At 44.1% G+C, this 26,195-nt stretch overlaps 1 protein-coding gene across 1 annotated transcript; it reads right to left on the bottom strand.

Moving 5' to 3' along the window:
* Window positions 1-2,622: 2,622 nt before the first annotated feature.
* Window positions 2,623-21,727, bottom strand: CAV1 (caveolin 1). Its single transcript, XM_037389554.1, has 3 exons — window positions 21,596-21,727; window positions 20,539-20,703; window positions 2,623-5,006 (listed from the first exon to the last, which is right to left on the bottom strand). The coding sequence occupies exons 1-3, from the start codon at window positions 21,623-21,625 to the stop codon at window positions 4,665-4,667; spliced, it is 537 nt and encodes a 178-aa protein (XP_037245451.1). The 5' UTR covers window positions 21,626-21,727; the 3' UTR covers window positions 2,623-4,664.
* Window positions 21,728-26,195: the final 4,468 nt, after the last annotated feature.

A 26,195-nucleotide genomic window follows, 5' to 3' on the forward strand; every position in this document is an offset into this window, starting at 1 on the left:
AATTATGTGCCAAGGAAATTCAGGTGTCTTCAGGGTAATGTAAATTCAGGTTCTCAGAACAGAAGCAAATTACCTACTGGCATTGAGCCTAGGGCCTTTTGTGGATTGTGTCTTGAATCAACACTAAAACGTGCCTTAATTATGAGAGAGCGAACAGGCTAGTCGCTTTCTTCCCACTCTTGCTAGCCTTAATAAAAACAGCTACAAATATAATGAGAATGCTATGCATTTAGATATTGTTGTAGCTATCAAATGTGCAGCATTTTACCACTGTGCCTTCAGAAGGCCATGACAGAATCATTGAATATCTTGAGTTGGAAGGGACCCATAAGGATCAAGTCCAACCCCTTGCTCCTCACAGGGGTACCTAAAACTAAACCATATGACTAGGAGCATGGTCCAGATGCCACCATGCATTTACTTTAAAAGACCTGGTGCCAGCCTGCTTGTCTATAAAATAAACTGCAGTGTGCATGTTGCCTACTCAAGTACTGTGCAAAATAACTGTGTATTGAAAACACTGTATCTAATTCTTAAGGTTAAGAAGAACACATTATATTTCCTATCAAAGCCAGGTTGCTATTTAGCTGTTCTAGTTTATTCACATTAAAAAAATCCCTTCCCTTTTTACAGTTACATGCAAGTTAATGGTACAATTTAATAGAGAAAATCATCTTCAAGATAGGATGGGCTAGTTGTACTATACAATTGAAATTTTAATTAAAAGTTCTACGGATGAAAGCAAGATAAAAATAACAACCTGTATCATATGGTGTCCCAGTGTCAGATAACATGAACTGAAAAAATCAAGGTCTGTAAGACGTAAAGATAACAAAGGTGCCTCTTTACCCCTCATCAGGAGATGAGGGAAAAGAAGGAGGGGGATGCAGCAGATGCACAAGACAATGAAAGCAAACAAGTGAACAGAGAACAGTTCCAGTTTAACTTAAGAGAGGGTCAAAAGTTAGCTTGGATGCAACTATGGAGATTCTCCATCATTAATAAACACCTATGGTTTGTCATTATATCTTGTGGCAACTTCATTTCAATAAACATACATTAAAAAAAAATTCTGTATTTAGTTTGTTCTCAAACAACCAAATTCAGAGGAAGCAACCTCATAACCAAGCAGTTCACACTCTCATTTCTCAAAACTTGGGTGCTCCAGCTGGTTTTAATTGGAGTGTCCAGCTCCCCCATACATTGTCTCAGGGTATTCAAAGGAAAACAGTTCAGGCTACATGGCACAATTTAAGAACGGGTGACCCAGAGGATAAGAACAGTGACCAAAGAGAGCCAAGGAAGTTTTCTGATAGGAGGAAAAAGTGGTGCAGAGCCCACCCTAACCCACAGGTCCTGAAGCAGCTTGTGACACTGACTTTCATGTCTAGCAGTGCAAGACCATCAACACCACATTTAGAGCCGTGACAGGAGATTGCCTGTTGCCATTGTCTAACAGCTAGTGCCTACTCCCCTAGTAGACAAACCTGGATCTTGCTACGGGGTGTATCATGGCTGTGGTATTGGTCACCAGTGTCACTGCACTGAGAACCTGGCAGGAGCACAGCGATGAGGCTCACTCACAGCACAGCCCTGTGACTGCTGCCCTGCAGAGCAGCCAGGGTGAATCTGCACATCTCTCCCATAAAGAGTCTTGGAGATGTGACATTATAAATGGTTGAGATGAATAGATGTGTCTGTCCTGGATCTGTCAGGCTGTTTGCAAAAGCAAGACATTTATCAACACCAGAAGGCTCATTTGCTTTACTTTCACATTAAAACGTCCCTTTTAAACTTTTTAAATTTTCTCTCTGCTACCACTGGACTATTAACTACCGTTAAATACACCATTCTGCTATTGGAAAAGATGACAGACTACCTTAAGCTGGTATCTGGCATTTGAACATTACAATATGGTTAACAGATCTGTAGACCAAATTGTAACAGACTGTTTTGTCGGACCGTTGTGTACTAGTTTAATGGTGGTACAGGTATTGTGCAATAACCCCACAGAAAAGAACTGTCCCGTCACAAGTTAGGCCTATACATGGCTGGATAAAAGTTGTCATTCCCCTATTTCCATACATTAAATGCTTAGGGTAATGAGCTTTTATTAGGAACAATCCTGTTTCCACTGGACTGAAAAAGAAAGCTTTAAGCAATTTTAACTGCAGAGCTATCATCAGGGCAATCCATGACTGAATTCTGGATTCCCAAAGTCTTTTATGTAAAACAAACTATAAACAACTCATTATATTATGTTATCATTCTTTTTATTGGATATTAAAGTTGTCTACAAGTAAACTTCATTATCCTAATTGAAATGTAGGGAAACTGAGGAACACCAAGCATTTAAACAAGCTTAGGCTCCCTAATCAATGCTATGTTCACTAGTCCTACTGCCTACTTATTTAGCAGCAGAAAATATTTACTTGGCAAAAAAAATAATTTTTTTGTTGGGAAGAATCTTCCTGAGTCAGATCCTGAAGCCCAAATTGAGACCGTTTTGTGCTTTCTTTCTTGAGAAACAAATGACATTGCTTTCTGTTTCTTTATCTTTTCTTCCTGGTAACATTGGATTTGTTCACATGACTTTCAAGGGAAAAGAAGTCAGACAGGAGCTACCATTAAACGTCTTTTTATTGTAGTCTTTAATGTACATGCAGAATTAAAAAAAAAAAAGGTGTCAGTTATATCTGTAAGCATATAACAACAATGTAAGTGTCCTGGATCAGCAATGTATTTGGATTAGGGACTAATAGCTGTAAGTGAACAGACATCTTTCAGGATATACAGTTTATATGGTAGATCAAGAAAGTTTTCCTCAGAGTGATTTTCCTCATAAAAAGATAAAATATTTCTTGTTTACAATCTCACTTGTTTCTCATACTGAAAAAATCTATAATAGTACACTCTTCATTATGTACATAGAAAAACATAAAACTATATCCATACCAGTGTCTGTTTTAAATGCAAACAATAGTAGTTAATAGCTTTGTAAATTTTTTGTGCACCCTCCCCAGCACCCCACCCCCCCCACCCCCCACCCCACCCCTTTAAAAATGCAGCATTTCTTAAAGTTTTCAATGCTTTGGCAGAAATTGAGCCGAAGGCACTCCTGTGTTAGGTAAAGCAATATGTGAAATATCAGCACTAAATAAAAAAGCTGTAGGTGTACCAGACAGCTCCATGCTCATCCCAAAGACCAAACCTTGCACACTCCGAGGTCAAGAACCGGCTTGCTGGAGATCCCAACTGGAGCAGGCTCAGGCCCCAGCTTGCTTTACAATTAAGCTGATTAGCCTCACAACTATTTTTACAAATGCTTCACGCAAACCTTATGAGGATACAGAGAGCATCTCTGAACACAGTATTATCACGAGGGCAAAAAGCTCCTGCAGATCACAGCATCAGAACATGTCGCAAAGGCTTTGCTTTCTTTGCACTTTGCGACATGGTAGATTCACACAACACCCTCTATTTAAGACTTCCCGGTGTTGCAGCTCAGCTAAAAATGAACAAACCAACCCACAAATGTGAAGTTTCTGAACCATCTCTTGTGATGGATTAGTTTAGAACCAGCAAAGCATCCTGAAAATAATCTGTGCATTAGTGGCATGCAGACTTCTGCTGATAGGGAAGTTTTGAAAGCTGATAGAAAAGTTTCTCAGGGGCAGCTCCTCCTTGGCCTCGTGTAGCCTGTGTTTGGCACACCTTCATTTTTCTTGAAACTCAGGGTCATCTCTGGCATACCTGTGATACGTATTTATATGAATACTTTGGAAAAAAATAAACCCCAGAAGCCTATGAGGTAAGCACCTAAATGCTTGCTAAGGGATGTATCATAAGTCACAGTCAGAAAAACATTTCCATAATGACCAGTTTTAGTTCTCAACTGCAGTTTGCTTCTGCAATTCTAGCAAAGGTTGAAAAACCAGTGGATGCAAACTTCCAAGATAGAATGAGACAGAAAGGCACTGACCGAAGCTTTTTATGCACGTGAAAAGCTCTCACATGTCATCGCCTCCAACCTGATAAAGTGTTAGATTTTTAGGACATACATTAGCTCAGTAATTTGTTTACTTTACTAATTTATTCATAATGCACCATATCTGACCATGACTGTAAATAGCTGCAGTCAACTGACAATCCAATTGAAAAAGAACATTCTGCTAAAACCTGCCAGCTGGTCACGTTCATTCTGCTGCAATAGCTCTGCGCTCTTTGGCCACAATAAAATGAATGGCTTTATAGTGTTGGAAAGCATTTTTGTCGTTCTTCAGTATCACTGTGGATTTATCTCACAAGGAATGAAGGGTGAGATCAAGCGGCATCCAACAACACTTCAGTCTCTGAACTGAACAGCCAGCAAAATGATATGCAGCTGGCATGGAAGAATGGCCATTTAAGGTTAGTTTGAAATGCAGACTGAAAAGGAAAAAGAAGTAAAAAAAACAAAAAAAAACCAACAAAGAAGCAAGTAGTCCAGTAAGAATAAACAGTAGGAAAAGAAACTGAGCAAGCATTTCTTTGTTTTGGGCCAGTATATCCACCACCAGTTGCTGTATGCTGCTTTGAGGAACACGAAACTGGCACCAAAACACTCCAAACAACACAAAACCCCCACCCCCTTCCTAGGCTGATGGCTCTCCTTGAAATGTCTCTCAAATCTCTTTCCGTACTGTGGCTCGGATGCTGCTGAACATTTTGCCTATGGCCTCAAACAGTGGGTCGCAGAACGTGTGGATGCAGATCGAATAGACGCGGCTAATGCACTGGATCTCGATCAGGTAGCTCCTTATGCACGGCACCACCGCCCAGATGTGCAGGAATGACAAAATGGCAAAGTAGATGCCCCAGATGAGAGCCATAGGAATGCCAAAGATTGCTGACAGTAAACGGTAAAACCAGTATTTCGTTACAGTGAAGGTGGTAAAACTGGCCTTCCAAATCCCATCAAAGCTGTGTGTTCCCTCTGGCTCAGCAATCACATCTTCAAAATCAATCTGTAGCAAAGAACACAAAGTCAGGTCAGTCAGATGTTTGCATCAAGGATGGACTCCAGAAACACCTTCCCTGGAGAGCAATGGTCCCCTGCAACAAAACACCGAAACATGTACTTCCTACGTCTTTTTTCATCTATACTATCTATACTATCTTTTTTTCAGTGACTACCAGGGAGCCTCAATGATTAGCTCAAAATTAGACAGATATCTAACTTCTAGATGGAGATGTCCAAAAACCTGAAGATAGTTTCCTATTCTCCTACAGGCCTAAGAGTGCCCTTAAAGTCTACCTAATAGGCAAGCCAAGTGAACAGAATCATCATGCTTTCATTGCCTGACATAACTGTTAACACATCTTTATGACTGGAATAAATGCAGTCAGTACTTTGACTTTTTACACCCCCCAGGCGTGTATCAATAAGATGGGTTTTATTCCCCCGATTTTTCCCCATCTTTCCTTGTATAGCATTGCTGAATTTTGACAGTCAATAAACACTGTTTAATTTAAATTTATTTAATTTAAAATTATTAAAATATTATTTAAATATATACTTTATATATAAATATATATACTTTCAAAGTATAAATATATACTTTGAAACAGGCATAGGTAGTTCTTAGTAGATGGAAAAATAAAATGCTGGATTTATGTCGGCATCAGGTGGAGCCCCTCCTTAGCCTGAAAGGGTGAGGGAGCTCTTTCATGTTGTTAAATGTTAAGGAGGCTCTTCACATTAGTACCGTTTTGTTTTAGCCTATCCTGTTTATGTGATAACACCCTCCTCATGAAAGACATGGCCAGGCTAACATATTAATATTTAGAGGAAACACAGTCTTCCACATTTTTCATAGTTTTGACTATTCATAAATCGTTCAGAAAGTCACCGAAGGAAGCAGAGCATTCCAACAGACATATTTTACAGCTCTCTGTTGAAATACTGAGCAATTCAGGAAGCTTAATTGTCATAATATTTCTATTAGAAAATTAACAGAATTGTGATGATGGTTCAGCTCCATGTCACACAAACATGTGTTTGATATAACCCACAATACAGGATATTTAATTTAGTTAGCACAACGAATTGTATAGGTACTGCATTCAACAGGAAAGAGACCATCACAAAGCTATTCCTCTGCAAGGAACTAAATGACTGTTTAAATTAGATGAAAGAAAAAAAGAAACTGCATTTCTGGGGCTGGATCCCCAAGACAGATGATAATGCTGCAGTAAGGGAAGATACAGAGGAGCAGGGTAAGTATGATATGGGCCAGTGGCCACAGAAACTCGGGCAACAGTACCTTAGCATGCTGGAGGGAGGTGCTTATACGTGCACTCAGTGTCAGAATTGCTTACACTGTAGGAAAAGGCTCACAATAATTTCTTTTAATCTAAAATATATATAATAATTAGAAAGAACTCCTCCCTCTCCTGTTGAATCTTCAGTCACCTTCAAACGGAAGTTACCAACAAAGGGAAAAATACTATAAAACAAAAAAGATAATTCCAAAGCAAAACTGCACAGTCTAGGTGCAATTTGCTTGAAGGGCTTGAAAGTCCTTGGGTGGAAACTTCTGAATCATCTATGATATCAGATATCTTGAATGCCTAACATCAAGCTGGCTTAATTCAACGTATTACTGGGCAAAAACATCACTCTCTGCCAGTGCTTCTCTCTAGACATCATGTAATGCAAACTAGAAACCTTTTCTTTACCAGCTACTCTGAACTAGGCTCTAGTGATCTGAAAGTGATCTATGATTCATTGGGATGGGAATTCATCATCATCATCATCCCCATCACACCTAAAGTTAGCGTTTGGGTTGAAATTCTGCCTCCACAGAAACCAGTGCCAGACTTCGTGCAGGCAACACACCTCAGTGCTCCACACCTGTCCATACACGTTTGCAGAGCCAAAAGTCTGCCTGGACTTTCTGAAACTCAACAGCATGATTTCAAATAATAGCTACAAAAAGAGAAAATGAAAAGAGGGTGTGACTCATGGGTTTCTTTGCAATAGCTCTACAGGTATCCAGTAACCTCTGCCTCTGTAGGTCATGTGCATGAATTTTTGGTACAAAGCTTAGAAACAGTCTCCTTGAAATCAGTGTCTCAATACAGCATAGAAAGTACACTACAGTCACTGCTCAGTGAAGACATGAAACTGGAAATGATTTGGACACTGTATTTCAGTGGGTGCAAGACTGAAGCTCTGGTGGAAATAACTAATTCTGGGGAAGGCATCACAGGCACCAATATGCTCTCAGCTTTGGTTGTGGGCTTATTAAATAGAAAAGGTTATATCTGGGGACTAAACAATTGGCAAAAAATAGCTTTATGAAGTACACTGGCCATAAAATAATTACATGAATTGGTCATTAAAAGTTAGTGGCAGTCTGGTAAGACAGAGCAAGGAACTTTCCTGGATATATTGTTATCTTTTTACCAAATGAAACAATAAGATGTCCTTCTATTCATCATTGCATTTTAGGACTGCATCATGAAAGAGAGAAGTAAAGGATGTACATGTATACAGGGAGAAGTCAATAACATCTGCTGATGACGGCATCCAATTATCTTATTCTATTATCTGTTCCTGGCCCCTCACCCCAAAGATGTTTTCAAGATCTGTATACTGTTCACTGAAATCGATTTCATTCAACTGAGTACATGTTGGAAAAACATATGCCAGCGTTTATGGAGCAAGTATATTTCCTTTTTGGAATACACAAGCAAGCGTACTTATAGTACCTGTTTCTGCAGCTACTCAAAAGCAAACTTTCCATTATAGTCCATATCCCATGTTAGCTCATTGTCAAAGCAAATGGGTGTTCTTGACTTACCATCAACGTTTGCCTTGAAATCAGATAGTAAGACTATGCAGATGATGGAAAAACCCAAGATGATTACAGCAAGAAAAGGTTGCTTCTCAAAACATGAAGACTGCATCATGGTTAAGCATAGCCCTCTCATTCTAAAACTTCTGGGAATTTATTGCATGCTTCCCACCAGTTGATGTTGTGTTGTGATCCTTGGCAGGCCCACCTTGTGCACACAGCCATCACACAGCACTTCAGCGTGTCGAGGGCTATTCAGGGTCAAGCCTGAAGTCTTCTCATTTAGTTCAGTTGTGGTAGAGTCTATCTTGTGTTTTTTCAACTGGCTGATAAGGGAAATATTACATCTCAGCAGGAAAGCAAGTCTGTCTTGAGCTCCATCAGCCTTTTCATGGTTATATCTTTAATTTAGCTAAGTGGGACCTATTTTTATCAGCAAAGCATATTTTTGGCATGTAAAAAGAAACCATAGGCTAATGTGAACTTCCTAGAACTTTAAGTAACGAATGGCCTGTAATTTGATTCCTTTCAAAATAATTCATTATAATGAATGTTTTACTGAAAAATGGAAGCCAGTATTGGTTTTCAAATCAAATAGTAAAGTCTCTGTATTGGCGATTCTCAGTACTAATGTTTTTAGCCTGGAGTGCACTCCAAGATGTCCACGGAGTTAATCCTGGGGAGCAGACAGAAGAATCATGCCACGTTACATTTCCAGATGGACAGCCCCATTCTCATTCCAGGAGATGATGCTAATATTAGAACATTTATGATATAACTTTGGCCAAGATTTCCCAGCTCAAGCCATACACAGTTGTCCTAAAAGTACTCAGGAATCAACGTGCCTGTGAGATGATAACAGCCACCAACAATTGTCAAGAGGTTACTTTCTTGGAACAACTTCAACAGCTCTTGGAATGTTTCTACCGATGCACGGAAGCTGAATAGATGGCCCTGTAGGAATCATAGCTGATGTCTCAAAACCGTATCTTTCCCATTTCGTTATCCCTCATGTGACATGTCCAAATTGTTCCAGTTTGAATAAGGGAGATAACCTGAATACAAGATTAAAATGAAGCTGTTATGTCCCTGAAAGCCATAATAATGTTCTGAAATTATGTACATGTCAAGAGAGTCCAGCTACAACTGGAACACAAACCTCTGCAATGCTGTCCAAACCCAGAATTACCCACAGTAGTGTACAGTCTAAAGAAAGGCAAGGATGTGAGGTAAACTGAGTTCTTCCACTTCTCAGCTGCTATCAGATCACATACAGGTCCACTGACTGGGAAATGCTCTATTTATTTCACTGTTCAGGCAGTACAGATAAGTCCTTACGCTGCAGGAACTGAGATATCACCCAGATTCTTCCTGCACCAAACCACTCCCATGAAAGATCCTGTTTTGAACTCATAGGGATCAGTTCTCCACAGGCAGCAAGAGGAATAGGTGACTGGATGCATTTTGCTGGATGCATTTTGCCTTGCCCTGCATTACGTTTACTTCACTTGGATTACTCACTCCTCAGTCTCTCCTATTACTCTCCTCTGGTTTTTAGTTCAGCAGCACTCGGTGATGGTGAGTGTCATCAGGCTGATAACGGGAGTCCAACTGAACTAAGTAAAGTAAAAATAGGACCAACAGTAGAAAGAGAAGTGGCCAGAAATATGAACCGAGGAAGAAAGACACTCTAATTTCTGGAAATTAATCTAACTGGCTTGCAAGGTTAAGATGCTTTTCTTAGGGTATTGTTCTTGAGGCCACTTTTGCCAAAGCATCATGTGCACGTAGGTCTGTGAAGAACTCTGTTTTACCTACATAAAGGCATGCTTAGGTTAGGCACAGGTCTTGTTCAGTAGACTGCAAGTTCAGCATGCAGCTTGCTCCTGCAGAGCTGTCAGGGTGTGCTGTGGAATCGCATTGAGTTATTTGCCAAGCTAATGAAAATGCAGGCACGTTTACTTGTGACAAGGAGAGAAGCGGAGGAAATTTGTTTTGACCCTCTAAAGGATGCTAATAACTTGCTACAGCCTTCTGTTTCAGCCAAAGCTATTAAACACTATCAACTCCTGTCCCATGCCTACAATACACTTCCTGACTTCAGCTGTTCTTTGTTTCCTACTATTCAGTTTGGTAAAGCCAGTTTTTACATTGCTTGAAGCTTTTGTCTGATTCTGCTATGAGAATTACCGCAGCTTCTTTTGCTCTGCATATGTTTATTAAACTTTTACCAGGAAATTAAGGAACCTGCTTTGATTCTAAAAGAGATTTATTTACAAGAAAGGGAAATGGTATGGGGAATTTATCTTCTTTTTCCAAGGTCTGTTTAAAGAAAAAAGCAATTAATTAAAAAAGCTTAGCAGTGTCAAGTTAACTGTGGTTTTTTTTCTGAAAGAAAACCCAGCTGACTCAAGAATACATGCTTTATATATGAAAACAGTTGACCTGTTGACCTTGCCACTTTAGTCCCTATGTATCAAAACCTGGCAGGCTGGAAAGGTATCTTCAATTCCAATCTCAAATTGCCTACTTACCGGTTATGCTTCTCCTCAAAAGGTTGTTCTCTGGGGTATGTAATATCCATTACACAGAAAAATCTACTGTGCTGGGTCTATCAGAAAAAAAATTAAGGCCATCAGCATTTTATGGGGGTTTTGACCTAATCTACATCTCTGTAACTGTAACTATAATTATTTAAATCTTCCTGTGTGGTAGCTGTGTGCTGCTACTGTGCTTCGCAGCATGCAGTTAGCATAGACAGGCACCACCGCTACTCCACTGAGGAGGAACCCAAACAGCTGCTGAGGATGCCTACATTTTTGAGTGCCATCAATATCTTTTGGAGTCAGTGAAAGGAGGCAGAGAGATCCTTACTGGATCTCTCTTGACTGATCACTAATACCTCCAATCAGGCAAACCGTTTAAATACGCACACAACCTGAAAAATGTGAACTGTCCCACTGATGTCAATATGCTTACATGCCCTGCCAGACCGGAGCTATAGTCAATTCTGAATGTGTATTTATACAAGAAAGAGTCACAAGCTAGTTTTCTTCACATTTTTAGCAAAGAGTATGGAAACTGTCTTTACTGCTTACCCTGTGCTGTGTTTAAACAGTTTTTTCCTTGATACCAAGAGAGTAAGCATAATATTGCTTCACCATATTACATTGTGCCCGACAAGACTCGAAACACATACATAACAAAGCAGATGCAATCTCTTTTTTACGCTGCAATAAATGCAATTCAACGTCCTTTAAAGAAATACTCTATAGAAGAAAATGTGGAAAACAGCACAAAATGACAAGCCATTCTATGGTGTGAGTCACATATGGGAGGCGACGTTCCGGAAAGGTGCAGCACTACCAACTCTGCAGAACGCTGTGCTGTGTGTTTTTAAAAATAAAAGAACCATAAGCACCTGAGATCATTATTAGGTTTTGTACTTCCACATACTATTTGGAACTTTAAAATTTCCAGTTACAGTGCTTGGAGAACAAAGGCATCACAGCAGCAGGGGAAAAAAAATAGTTAAGCAATAAGCTCACAACCATTCTGTTAAATCAGTGATATCAGCTAAACACCTAAACGTTTTATTAATTCTTGGAAATACCATGTTGCCACATCTGCTGATGTTCGTCTTCCTGACCACTACCACAGTTTATCAGAAAATGATGAAAAGGCATATAAGGTCATTTCTACTGAATCCGAGGAAAGAGCATGGGAGATGTTGGGACTCAGAGGCATAATGTTGCTCTTCTCGCTTCCTCCACCTCCCAAGACACCAGGAGACTCGTTCACCCTCTTAAGAGCATTCTGTAATCTCCACCCGGCAAATGTTCACCTGCAGTTATGTAGAGAAGCTGGTACTTTGTTCCTGAAAACACCGAGCTTCATGATGCCTAGATGTTCTAATTCCTCACTAATTGTTGTTTTCCACAGCAAACATTAAGTGCTGATAGGTGTGTAGTAAAAGCAAAATTCATTCTATTCCAAAGTATTTATATGAGCCTCAGACTATAGCATAGGTGACTACAAAACATGAACATCCAGCAGTGTTCAGAGATGGGGTAAGTTCCATCGGAAGACAAGAAATCACCTTGACTATTGGTATGGTGGCCAGCATCTAACAAGGGAACCCCAAGAGTCACTCCAGGCTGGGATGCAGCAAGTTTAGGCTCTGCCTGTTAACCCTGAACTCTGTCTTCAGAGCACACTGCTCTTCTGGGGACTTGCCAGACCAGCGGGCACATCACTCACCCCTTTGCACAAAAAAAGAGATGCTATGAACACAGATGGCTAGAACCATCGTTTTTGTGTAAGGCTGGTTAAGTACAGAAAAGCAGCAAGTAATTCCAAAGTGAATGAAACCCTAAACAAGTAAGCAGAACAGTTCCACCCCAGTTACTCGTTCAAACTGACCAATGAATTGGCCTCATGTTCCCTGCCTCCCTGTGCCTGCTTTCTATAATACGGCAAGAAAAGTGTTCTCTTGGCAGGTCTCTTAATGGAAATCGTGAATCTTTCCTGAGTACTGCAGAGTATGCCAGAAAAGCAAACAATACTTTAACAAACAAGGATATTCATGTTGGAAGGTAGAGTTTGAGGACTACACTCTTGTAGCCAGAGAAGAAAACCGGTCTGGTCAGGACTGATACCTACTGCACACATAACAAATGTTCAAATGCATTATGAAAAATGATAAGTAATGTCATGACATAGAAAAAGGTTATGACTGCAGATCACCATGTTGCAAACTGAAAATCCCTGAAAATAGCTAAAAAATAATTTGCTACTAATTACTGAGAGAACAACTTCCTGCTCCCTGCCCATGCTGAATTACTGATTACATACCAGAAAAGTCCTGGTGATGGGCTTTGTTTTATCAAATGGGCAGGCTCATCAAAATCTGCAGGAGCACTCGTGAGAAAAATGTGAGTGATGCACCAACGGGTCGGCACTGTAGCAACCAGCCACTCTTCAGAGATCTCTTCCTGCAGCACTTGCCTGTCCTGTCTCATTATAGTCCTGCAGAATGAGAGACCAGCAGCTTCAAGGAGACACCTGCACTCCTACAAAACACAGCAAAACTTCCTATGCAGGTGGGGTACCATGTCAGCCAGTTCCTTGGAAAATATGTTGATGTTGTGAGAGTAAGCAGTCAGAAAATAAAGTAGCTATTTTCCTCATTGGAAACTGGGCTGCTGGGAGGTTATTGCCATTTTCCTAAAGAGAATCTCTTCAGAAGCTTTCTCTGTTTTATTATTTGGTTCATGTTCCACAGCTCCTTGTTTGATACAGTTATTTTAGCAAAGAACTCTGGTATGTTCGTGTATATGTACATCCACATGTGTCTGTCCACCTGTATGTTTGAAGAGGTATATTCATCAACATGAACACTGGGATGAAGTTTTGACTACACTAAAGATAATGGGAATTTTTTTATTGATTCCAGTGGGGTCTGGAGTTAACCAGAATCCAGAAACATCAATAAAAGTAGAGATGTTCTGTAAACAGATTTGTATTTTATACATATAATATAAATATATCCATATTATATTATTATATTGCCCTCAGTGCAGGTTTACAGACCTGCTATGAAGGCAATAAACCGCTATTAAGTATAACTTTTTAGAACTTACTCTAGCTTCATCCCTCCTAAATTTTGGCACTAATGGCAAATGGAAATATAGTGATTTTGGACTCTTCAGTAGTGCATGGACAGAGACAGGCATCTCTGGAGGGAGCCTTAGATCTGGAAAATGCGTTTTTCTCTATCGTTTGCAAAGGGAGTAAGGAAAGGAGACGCTTAACTAGGTATACTACCCACAAACACATTCCTATTAACTGCTGCCATTCTTTTTGGCAAATCTGTGTAACTTGTTCTCACCTCTTCCCTCGTCTCGACCTGAACATGCTTACTGCTGACAGTGAGTGTGCAGTGATGCCCGGCTGTCTCTTCTTTCCTTTAAAGAAACTTTGCTAATGCATTTCTCCTGTTAGAAAGTTTTCTTTCTTATGGAAGGTCTGAAGTTACTGATCCTTACATACGACGTAACTATTTCTTTAGCATTTCACAAAAATCAAGATATCATTAGTCTACAGTTTCAGTCTTGTCACAAACTGCACTAGAACAGACATACATGAACTTGGACTTCATAAAACAACAGAAGACTTTACGGCTCAGGTCTACAGGCGATATTAATTTGATCTTGAGGGAAAACCGATTTTTTTTTTTTTGGTAGCATTTGCTTGAATTCTGAGAAGGGATTTCAAAGTTGACAGCGGAAGTGTTGCAATCTGTTTATGAGACTCCCTTAGGCTTTTTTTGAACTTCAAATCTAAATACAGCACAGCAGGGGTTTGGACAGGGAATGTGATGCTATCACCTTTGGCTGTGACAGCATCTTCTCACTTCGTACGTACAAAGCTGAATTTATCAGTTCCCCTTTACTTGAAAATAAAGTACATGAGCCAGATAAATAGAAGACTACTGACAAACCCGATCCTTGTACAGCCCCACTAAACATCTATAGCACAGCTCCTTGGCTATCTTGAATAAAATTGGGTCGACGTTTCATCAATTAAAATCTCCTTAGAGTGGGGATAGTGGTACCAAAATTATTTGTCCTTCTGAATGCTAATCTGATGACATAATTTGACAAGAATGATATTGCAGAAAATTCAAAGTTTGTTTTGAAACTATCAAAAGACGTTTTCATAAGAAATCTGCCAGAAAAGGGACTAACAGAGTTAAACCTGCTTCCCCAATAAATCAAATTAAATTAAATGGCAAAGCTTCTCTTTCATCTTCAAAATAATATCCTTTTTAGGTCAAGATGTTTTTTATTGCCATCATTTTTCTGAAAAGAGAGATGGTAGTTCTGGATAAAAACACTCAAAAAAAATCATTGCTGATGTAGATTTCATTCTGCTGTCTGTTTATTACAAAGGTGTTAGAGATGTGGGAAATACAAACTTATCTTAGTTTAGAACTATATCTCTCTCCAGTTTTCCAGAGATCACAAATTTTATGGGATCACACACGTTCATTTGTACTTTCTTCTCTCTGCTGCCTAAAATATAACAAAGATCAAATTCTCACTGGGAACCTTATGGGCAGACCACCCTACTATACACATTTATTCATCTTCCCCCCTGGAGAGTTTTGGATTTCAGGGGGTTTTTGTTGTTTGTTTTAGCCATCCAGAGTCTCTGCAACAGAAGACAGTATTTCTCTCCATACAGTGTGCTAAAAATTATAAAATTATTCAAATTGTTCTTAAAATTTTCTAGCACATAATCTGAATTATGTTGAATTTATCAGAAACTAGAAGTATCTGTCTCCTCTGGATCTGAGATAGTGTTCAATAAATTCTAACAAAAGGAACATCCATGCTGAATGGTTGGCTCTGTCCCCATGACCATCAAATGAACATTTTCCTATGGAGTTATGAGTCATGTTCATCATGCTAAGCAAGAAGGCAGTGCATAAGGCTTTAATAATACTATGAGCTTAAACACAAACACATTTTTCTGAGAAAGAAGCTTTCATTAGAATAGATGCCATTATTATCTGTAATCTTATGAACATTCAGAAATTCCATGCCTGGGAACTCTATCGTGCAAGAAAACTGTTTTTCAGAACTCTTAAAACCTCGCTCAGACGTATGAACTGGCACTCATGATGACTCTAGTTTTCAATCTTTCACTCCTAGACTAGCCTTGGAAGCAATATTTGAAACAGGATTGTGTTGTGTGGGTAGCCAAAGTCAAATATTTGAATATTCTTGCATTTTAAATCTAAACCCCACAGCCGCATGACACAAAGCTTCAGAATCATTTCATTTAAACAGAGTTATGTAAAAGTGTCATGTCTAAACTATATGTACTGTCAACGAGGGAAACATTTGAGAGCCTTTTGAGAGCACCGCTCATCCCAGTCAGACCAAAACTCTGGGATGTGAACCTGCCTCAGAGGCATCTAACTTCCATCCCTACCAACAGCGAGAGCCCAGATGACAAGCTGGGATTAAAACATACATTTTATATTTATATTGATGTGTTCAAGCCTATGTACGTATCTGTTTTCTCAGGACTTTTAATTGCTGAAAACAAAGAAAAGGGGTCTGCATGAAATTTCACTTAATTCCTTGTTTCGGAAAAAGTGCCTGACTTGAGCTCTGCTTTTGCCTCATTTTACCATGTTGAAGAGCAGAACTCTGTTCCCCCCAGCTGGACACCTGCTGTCCCATCAGTGATGGTCCTCAGTGCCTTAGCCCACCCCCCTGAGAAGAACAGGGGACAAGTCCTGCTCTCCTTCCAGAGGTTCTGAGGTGTGGAGATGCGAGGTGCTCTGCCTAGTCATCTCTGTGCATCTTACACCCCGCTCAGCGCAACAGCAAGGGACTGTAATGGCGAAGGACTAAACAAAATGGCAAACTGCTTTTTAAAAAAGCTCTCTTTTTATTAGGAAGCAGCAGAAATTGTAAATGGCTTTAAAATGGCTGAGTAATACTTTCCTCCCTAACGCCTGCATAAGGCTGTTATGGTATTTGTCAACATCTGACTAAAAATTCCAGACTTTTCCTTGCAGTACACTGGATTACCCTTAACTGCATTAGCCTTAAGTGGAAGGCACAAACACGTAACTGTTTAAAACTTGGTACAAAAGTTCTGCATCCTTACATCTGTAGCCAAGTACTGGGTTTTTTTTCCAGAGAGAAAAGGACTCCTATGCAACAAACAGCAGATAGACACCACTTGTTTAAAACAAAATCCTAATGTTGTTCTGGATGGTAGACCGGGCACAGGCACACCACCACAGGAAAAAACTGTAATCTGGCGGCACATTTGGTCCTCACTGGTCCCAGAGGAGGTGACTTTGCAGGGCTGGCTGCAAGGACCATCCTCATCCTGAGCAAGCTGAGAAGCACAAGCTGCAGAGCTGGCTCCCTCCTCTGCTTCTCCAAATGCAGTAAACTGTGCACACGTGACCACAGATACTTTGAGAAACCGAGCTCCGAAGAGTTGGAAGGCTGTAATTGAGCCATACTGTGGAAAACACAAATAGTGCGTTGGGAAGCAGGAAGGACAAAGGCTGAACTTCAGGCACCTTCAAGCAGGTCCTGGGTCATCAGGGAATGAATGAGAGAAAAAACCCAACCATCAGCTTTCTATCCTGTTTGTAGCATCTTGTCACACGTAAATAAAACCTGTGGGACACAAGTCCAAGTGTAGCATTTTCCAGTGAAGGACATACGAAATAGATACAACGGTAAGGCCAACCAGCTGTATAACCACCAGCTTCTCCCTCCTCGCCTCCCGCATGACTGGCCAGCTTCACAAGCCAGTGCCTCAAGGAACGGGACCACCATTGCACGTTCTCCTCCCACCAAGGTGACGCATGAGGGCAGTCATACGAGGAAGAAACTCCTTCCTTTCCGCTCCCTGCTGAAGGAATTGGAACAGGAAGGAAATTCTGGTGATTTTACTAGATCGTGCTTCCTCCAGCACAGAGCTGCCAACTCCGCTGCCTGCAGCCCTCAGGTTCTCCAGGCCTCATTGCCAGCCCTCTTGGAACAGAAATCCAGTCATTCCCACTTTTCTGGAAACCTCCTAGCACTTAGCTTCCACTTGGTAGCTAACTTGAAGATAAAGTGTAAGCAAAGTCGAGGTCACCAATAACTTTGCTTTAAAGCTGCTCCATGCATCTAGTTTTATTTATAAAAGGATCTCGACCAGGTCTCTCCCTCTTGCCTGCACCCCTACCCTACTGCTGCCTGCACTCCCTGCTGCAGAGGCAGCTGTGCAGATGCCTTGTGCTGCACACCAAGGGAATGCGTCTCCTGCTCCTCACAAGCAAGGGTTATTTTTAAAATGTGCTATGGGAAGTATTTGAATGCAGACAACACTGAGGCCTTTTAGAGAGCTGCTTACAGAGCAGATTCCTAGTTCTCTGTCTAATCATTACTATTTCATGGCTGACTGATTTGTCCCCAGTTTCCATGCTATTGTGCCTCATAGTCAAGTGGCAAGAAATGCATTAAACATTTGGTAAAAAGCAGAAGGTTCTGAATTTAGAAAAATGCAAGGATCTAAACAAAATTGAGCTAGGCCTGAACTGTATTTCTGGCTTTACAACACTCCTGAACATTGTTTTTTCTCTGATTTTCAGTACCTGAGACTGAGGACTCCTGTTTTTACACCTTGCCTGGATGCTTTACAGCTGAAGTAAGAAAGGCAGATGCATGACAGAAGGGGACTACAGACTGATGGCTAAGGCAGGAACTGAACCTGTGCATCTACAACCCAATTCAAACCTGTCCCCTAGGTACTGGGTCTGAACCTTATTGCTACATCTAATAGGCTGAACCTGAAAACAGTGTCCAAATAAACCCAAATTGTGGCAAAATTCCTCTCTCTACTTTCCAGGCTGAACCTATCCATGAAATACTTATAAAAACCAAAGTGATTATTATTTATGCTTTTAACAAAACAGGAAAATGTTGCTTTACAATGCCCACATTTTTTACAAATACTGCTGGGTTTATGACACAAAACACACTCCATCTGGTTAACACCAAATTCATTTTGGTACATTCCTGTGTCTTGATGTGACTACGTGCACTACCAGCAGCCCACTTCCTGACCCAGAGGCGGTACCGGTATTCTGCCTGTTTGCGGGTTTTCAATGAATGTGTTGGCCCGCAACTATTTCAAAACAACAAACTGAAAAAAATTGTTTTTTCCATTACTATAATTCTTACTTCTTAGCTTTCTTTTAGATGATTGAGTGTAAAAAAGCTTTCTTAATCATTGCTCCTGTGGGGGGCGGAGAAGGCAGGATGGGCTTTGTATGCTTGTTACTTTTAAGTCCGTTAGGAGTTTTTTCCGTCAGTGGTATCCCTCTTTTCCCAGCAGGATCTTTCTTTCCCTAGTTAGGTTTGTGGACACCCAGATTCTGATTTGCTTGGGGGCTGTGACTCATCCTCAGAAGGTCTGGTTGCTTTGGGGACTTCTTCTGTTGATGTACGCAATAAGCCATGATGCAGACTCATTCTTCAGCTCTTGCATTCCCTGTCTACCCAGCTGCTCCCCCGTGGGTAGAAGAAAAAAGAATTGCTCTCTCCTTTTTTTAAAAATCAATCATTTTAATGGACATTTTGTACCATTGGGTACACAGATGATTTTTTTCTAAGGAAATAAAAACTATGCCTTTTCTTTTCTTTCTAGATGGCAAAGCTGACAATGGCTCCTTAAAGATGTAGCCTGTTCTGAGGGATAAATGTTAGCATTGGTGCAGCATGATGGCTAGCCATATTTCCATTTTGTGTTGCAGTCAGTGGAATCTGAGGTAACTCAGGACCTTACTATATTTTCTGCACAGAGCATGAATCATTTTACTGACATATATTCAGGAACCAGAGTCCAACCTTCTGATTCTCTGGAAACAATGCAATATTTTTTTTCAATTTTTTTTTTTTTTCAAAAACAGGTCTTCCTGACCAACAAACGTGGTGAACTGCACACACTCTCACTGCTGGGCACTAAATAAGCCAGCTAGTGGCTCAGTCACCCACTGCAACTCCCGTTTTCACCTAGGTTCTGACAAGCCCAGATGACAGCCTCCTCAGTTTTCACAAGCATAGTATAAAATTTGTCTGCCGAAAGAAAAATCAGCAGTATGATTTTTCTGACCGAAGTGACTACAAGATAAAATCTCCATCGACCCCCTTTTGTCGAAAACAGTCAGACTCCGATTTAAAAACCCAAACAAAACACCTAGAAAAGGGCCCCGTAAGATTTTGCTTAGCTTGTTTCATCGTTTCTTGAGGGAAGGAAAAATGCCAAGGAAAACAAAACAAAACAACTACACACATCCAGAGGACCACCAGGACCTCTGATCTTGCCCCCACTTGGTTCAGGGAGGGTTCCCTGCCCCGCAGGCCGTGCCCAGCTGCGCGCCCCGGTGCCGCCTCCCTGCCCTGCCCCTCCACGCGTGCCCGAGGGAAGGAAAATCCCTCTGCCGGTGCTACATCAGGTCACGCAGCCTTTTTACTCCGCTCCCCCGGTCCCGGGCGGGATGCAGAGCGGACCCGCCGGCACACACAGCTGCAGGGGCCCGGCGCCGGCCCTTGCCCCGGAGGGACGCAGCGCCCGGCGCCCGGCGGGGAGAGCGCAGGCAGCCCGCTGCGGGGGGCAGCCCGCTCGGGGGACAGCCCGCTGCGGGGGGCAGGCCGGCTCCGGGGGGCAGCCGGCTCCGGGGGGCAGCCCGCTCGGGGGACAGCCCGCTGCGGGGGGGCAGCCGGCTCCGGGGGGCAGCCGGCTCCGGGGGGCAGCCGGCTCCGGGGGGCAGCCGGCTCCGGGGGGCAGCCCGCTCGGGGGACAGCCCCCCCGCGCTGCGGCGCGACCTGCCCCGGCCAGCAGCGCCCGCGGGTGCCGCGGCCCGCCGCCCGCCTCTCCTCTGCACGCTCTCCCTTTTCTTAACCAAAACCAAAAGATAGATAAATTAGGGCACACACACACACACACACACACACACACCCCCCAGCCCTCTCCCTCCTTCAGCAGGTGGAGGCAAGCGGTTCACGGGCTGCTGTCGCCCTCGCACTGCCCGCGCACTCCGCCTCGGCAGCTCGGGCGGCTGTCGGGAACCGGCATCGCCCCTCGCCCCGTCCCGCCTCGGCCCCCTCACCTTGACCACGTCGTCGTTGAGGTGCTTGGGGTCTCGGTTGACCAGGTCGATCTCTTTGGTGTGCACGTCGCGCACCGCCTTTTCGCTCAGCTCATCTGCCATCATCTTGTTGTTGGGCTTGTAGATGTTGCCCTGCTCCCTGACGGGCGCCGTGTACAGAAAGCCCTGCGGAGAGGGAGAGGGAGAGCGGGCGGGAGGGGAGAGCCGAGCCGAGGAGGGCAGGGCAGGGCAGGGCAGGGCAGGGCGGGGGGCGGGCGGGGGGCGGCGGCCCCGGGGCCCACGGGGTGCGCGGAGCGGCGGGAGCCCCGCTGCGGGCCGGCGCTGGCTCCGGCTGTGTCACGGCGGCCGCGGGGCGCACAGCACACCCCGCGGTGCCCGGCCCGGCACTGCCTCCCGCTCCCGCCGCCAGGCGGCCCGGCCCCGCTCCCCGCGGCGGTGCCCCAGGGCGGAGCGCCGCCGCCCCTAAGCGGGGAGGGCGCAGCCGCGGCCCCACGGGCAGCTCCCGGGGTCCCCCCGCAGCGCCGTCCCGCAGCGCCGTCCCGCAGCGCCGTCCCGCAGCGCCGTCCCGCAGCGCCGTCCCGCAGCGCCGTCCCGCAGCGCCGTCCCGCAGCGCCGTCCCCGCGCGGACCGGAGCACGGCGCGCTCCCCGCGTCCTCTCCACCCCGGCGCCCTCCCCGTGCCGTCCCCACTGCGCTGATCTCACCGTGCCGCCGTCCCCGCACGGCCGTCACCGTGCCCCCGTCACGCGTGCCCTCGCCGTAGCGCCCTCCCCGTACGGCCGCCACCACGGCGCTCTCACCGCGGGCCCGGCTCGGTCGCAGGGGAAGAGACCCCCGGGACCCCTGCCCCGCTGTCCCCCGCCCGCAGGTGCCCGGTTGTCCGCCTTCCCCGCCGGACGCCGGCTCCGCCGCCGACCTGCCCCTGCGCCCCGCTCCCCTGCTGGCCGGGGGGCTCGGGGGGGCGCCGAGCCGCTGCAGGTACTGGGCGGCGGACGGGCGGCGGGGCAGCCGGCGGGGCGCTCGAAGAGTCCCGGCTCCGTCCCCGCGGCGAGCCCTACCTCCGAGTCTACGTATTTGGTACCGGACATGCTGCCGCGGCTGGCTGGCGGCTCCGCCGCGCCTCTCCCTGCGCTATAACTTGCGGCACCGGAGGCAGGAGGATCCCGCTCTGCGGAGCGGCCGGCCAGGGGGAGGTAGCTGCGCGGCAGACGGCTGGCGGCCGGCCAGGGGCTGCTCCCTGCCCTTGGCTGCGGCGGGCGGCAAGCCGCGGCGGGGCCCGGCGTATCGCAAGGCGGCGGGGAGCCGTCGGGGGTGGGAGGGGAAAGCAGCCCCCTCCGGTAACCTGGGAGCTGGCGGAGCCGGTGCCGGATGCTTGGGCCATGCCGCGCGGGGACAGCGACACGGCAACAGGGTCCCCCCCGCGACCCCCGGCAGCAGGTCCGCGCCGCTGGGCTGCGGGGGGCGCGGGGGGCGAGGGGGCGAGGCGGGGGGGGAGGGGGGGGCGAGCAAGGAAGCAATGAGGAGATGGAAAACTTTAGTTGCGTTTCCACAACTCCCAGAGCAAGCGAGGCGTTTGTAGGGCTCCGTCCGCCCCCCCGGCACTGACAATGGTTCACACATAGTCATCGCAGCCCCAGGAACAATTGTGGAAAGTTGGACATCCTTGGGGTGAAGAAAAAGAGATTTTCTCAACTGGTTCATTTCGAAACTATGCAAATATTTCACAGCTCTGCACTTCAGCTGTGCCATATTTTTCCCGGGAGGAGACTGACCCGTGCATGCCTGCCATGCGTGTTAACCACAGGGATTTAATGTAAAGAGGAATGGTGGGACACTGACGTTTTGCAATGCTCTGTTCTCCGGGTCCTTCAGAGGCTCAGGGCCATATGTCGGTGTAAAAGCATGAGGATTCATCACTGTATTCAAGATGGTTTGGGTCAGGGTTGCAATGACACTATACATCTATAAACTATCAATTATATTTTGCCCCCCCTTCCTTTTTTTTTTTTTATTTTGGTGCTTGCAACCATCAGTTTTCTTTTAGAAAATCAGACTACGATGAAAGATTTGTAACAGTGACCTTATTGTCATGCCATTTAGCACAGAATTGCAGCAACAGAAGTAGAAAATTCTTAACCACTGTATATGTGGCTTTGGTGATTCAGCAGAGAAATGACCTCGAAAAAAACGCTGGCTAAGATGGATGTAGGCTCACAGATGTAAATAACTTCACCTGTTGAAAATGCAGTCCATACGGGCATGTATTACTGATACGGTCATCAGTTAGCAGTGAACTTTCTTTAAGAGTTTATATTGCTCATAAACTTTAGAACAAATACTTTGGATGGATGTTTTCCAACTTTCCAGGTTAGCTGTAATTTTTAAAATTAACTTTTTTATTGATGCAATATTAATTAAGGCCATCATTAAAATATCTTCAGCTGCCCAAGCGTTTCAGTGTGTGCATGGAGTCATATGGGTGTATCAAAGGACGTAATAGCTGCAATTTTTCAATCCATCTGAAAAAAACAATTACAAGACAGTTCTTTGTTTCCATACCTAGGAAAATTTTTCAATTAGTCAGTGTCCTGCACATAAATCAGAAGATTTTGATCCATCATGCAGTATTACTGCATATCTCAAGGATGGCTCAAAAAAAAGAGGCATATTTGTTAATTTGAAATGCTGAATCGGTCTTGGAATGGTTTCTGCAGAACCACAGTGCCCTTTAAAAGAAATTTCTGAATCATGCAGCACTACTGCAGCTAGAAGAATATCGGAAGCTGGTGGAATTTATAAGCTTTATGAGACGAATCCCAGAACAGGTTGCATACAAACTGCAATGAACCATCACATCTGGTGAACCTTAGCAGTGCTCCCTTGAACTTGAACACCAAGAGGATGTCCAACAATGAAAAATGGCATGGGATACTACCAAGTTGTAAGAGTGAGGAAGTAACATCTGCAGAGATGGATAGGGGTAGAGCCGTGGCCCGTTGCCTCTAGCACCGCTGTATAAGCAATGCACATACACTTCACAACCAGAGGCTTGGCATGGATGCACGCAGAGTTCTGCAAGGAGCTCCCATTACGTGCAGCACAGGAGTACAGCTTAGCTGCGAAGGGCCTGGTAAAGGCTTGCAGGAACCTTCTCAAAGTGCAAAGGCACTGGTCCCCTTCTCAGTTACTACGAATGGATTTATCCAGGGTCACCTAAAATTGCCAGGGGTTGTAGATGCCTAAGCTGGCCTTGGAATGCCACCCCATCTGTCTTCTCGTTGGGTTTTGCTGTGTCTTTAGGAGCCCAGGTCAGCTGTTCAACAGAACTATGTTTCCCTGGCTGGCCACCTCACTGCCTTTCTTCTTTCTCCATCACACCAGCCTTAGGCATTTCACACCTAATTTGTAAAAAAAATTTATTGCTCCAAAGTCTTGCTTTAACTGAACTTCCAAACCTCAGGATTACCTTAACTGAGAACTTACTCTAAACACGGAGCAAAGTGTGTGCAAGTTATGACCTGTTCTTTCCGTTTTGAGAAGAGGAAAGCCTTTGGTATAGGTAGGAAATATTCCTTCCCAGAAGCCAGTGAAAAAAAAACCCAACAACAACAACAAAAAAACCCCAACAGAAAAAAAAGGATTGGACAAAATTCCTCAAAAAACTGTCAGAAAATGAGTCATGAAACTTAACTGGATGTGCATGACTGCTCACTGAGTGTCTTTGTCTGGTACCAAACACTCCCTCTCCCTCCACCCCACCCCCCTTTTTTTTTAGGCTTGTGTAATATTTCCAGTTATGGTATTAGCAATACTCCTGATATATTCCAATGTCAGCAAGATCAGAATCAGCCCTGGGAAACTGTATTCTTTACGTATAATTTCCCCAGCAGCGAGGCTGTCAGATAACAGAGGCTGTCAGCAAGCAGCCTGCCATATGCAGAGTATTTAAAAACCTGAGGCTTAGGAGGGGAAGAACGTTGCTTTTTTTAGTGTCTTCTGTTCAACTGCTTAATCACATCATTTTAAGTGCATTTTTGGATGTTTTGCTGAGCTGCCAGAACTGTTAGTAGTGAGCTTTTATCAGCCATGCTAGCATCCTTACCCTGCCGCCTGATAACAAGTGTCGGAATGGGTTTAACATGCAGGCCAACGTTTTGCTCATTCCATTATTGACAGCCTTGTAGACCTGGAGGATTCATGGTGGTCATCCTGTCCCCGCTGTCCAGAGGATTTCTGTGTTTTATTTTATATGTCACTGGAGCAGAACTTTTCCGCTGGGATGGGTGCCCCTCGCCACCAGTATACAGGACCACACTTTCATGTATGCGTTTGTTATTTGGCCTGTTTGTTCCTGGCATCAAAGGCATCTCACATGCCTTCTCCCAGCCTCTAGTTAGGAGTGATTTCCTTTTTCATGGAAGAGCTGCTGCCATAAAACATTTCACAATAGCCTGAGGGCTAGAAAAAGTAATCCAACACTTGAGAGACCCAAAATAAATTTTTGCCTGTCTGAGGTGTGCTAATGCGTTTGGACTCACTCCGGGAAAAGCTATTTTGAGAAGTGCCCTATTCTGCTGCTGTGCAGTAAGTGTATTTTAAGGGGTCTGAGGCATTCTCTTCCCTTCTTTTGGGATTCGGATTGGGTTTAGATGTGGGTAAGGTGCCAAGTTGCTCAAACGAGCAGTTCTGGGCATGGCCAAAGTAAAACTGTAGGTACTGAGGGGAGGTTACGTGAAAGGGAGGTGCCTTCTGAGTTTAGACATGTTCCTAGCTGGGTGGCAGCTGGGCAGGGATTTAAACACCTGACTCTCATCTCAGTCGTGCGGTAGGTGTGTACATTTTTTATTAGAGCTAGTCCCTGTAGGTCTTGATCAAGACAGCTCGTAACTGCCTTGGTTGAAGAAGCAAATAGACTGAAAGCTTTAATTCTGCCAGACCTTGTGCAAATCGTCGCTCTTTTCTCAACCCTTTTCAGTGTCAGATTTCTTGACAAATACCAAGCTGGACCATGAACATTGGTTCATGTTGGCACTGTTCTGTACCATTCTGCCAATTCCAGTATATTACTAACTGTTCAGGTGTCTTATGGAAACACCAGACTGTGAGAACTAGTCTCATTAATGGGACTTAAATACCCACTCCTTGAGGCTTATGTAGGATGGGACTTTTTGTCACCGAGCTCTGCTGTCTAAGCGTTTCATGGCCAACCCTAGGTTATAGCTGTAGCATTGTGATAGGCCTGATTGATAGTGTAAAGTGAAAAGTAGGTCCACTGGGTGAAAAAGCAGCTTTTACTAAATTCAGACAGTTGGAAAAATAGACAAGCTTTCCCCAAAGTTTGAAATAAAAGTGTGAATCTCTACATTTTATTCCGTTTAAGTCCCTAAAGTAGGATCTGATCCAGGGCCTTGTGAAGGGGTCCTCGTTTCTCTCACTTGCAGTTGGAGGGGGGAAGCCAGACAACAGACAAAACTGAACAGCAAACACAGGTGACACTCACCCCTGGCCTCAGGTTGTGAGAGAATCGTGTAGAGAAGAACTTGCTCCACTACCTACATGAAGCTCTAGTTGCTTCCATAAACCTCCCCAATTTCTGCAGCTCATATAACTTTTTATGTAGCAGAGGGAAGGAGCGAAGCCAAGCCAAACGTTTTGCAC

The sequence above is a fragment of the Falco rusticolus genome, chromosome 5 (assembly GCF_015220075.1).
Source record: "Falco rusticolus isolate bFalRus1 chromosome 5, bFalRus1.pri, whole genome shotgun sequence".
Taxonomy (NCBI): domain Eukaryota; kingdom Metazoa; phylum Chordata; class Aves; order Falconiformes; family Falconidae; genus Falco; species Falco rusticolus.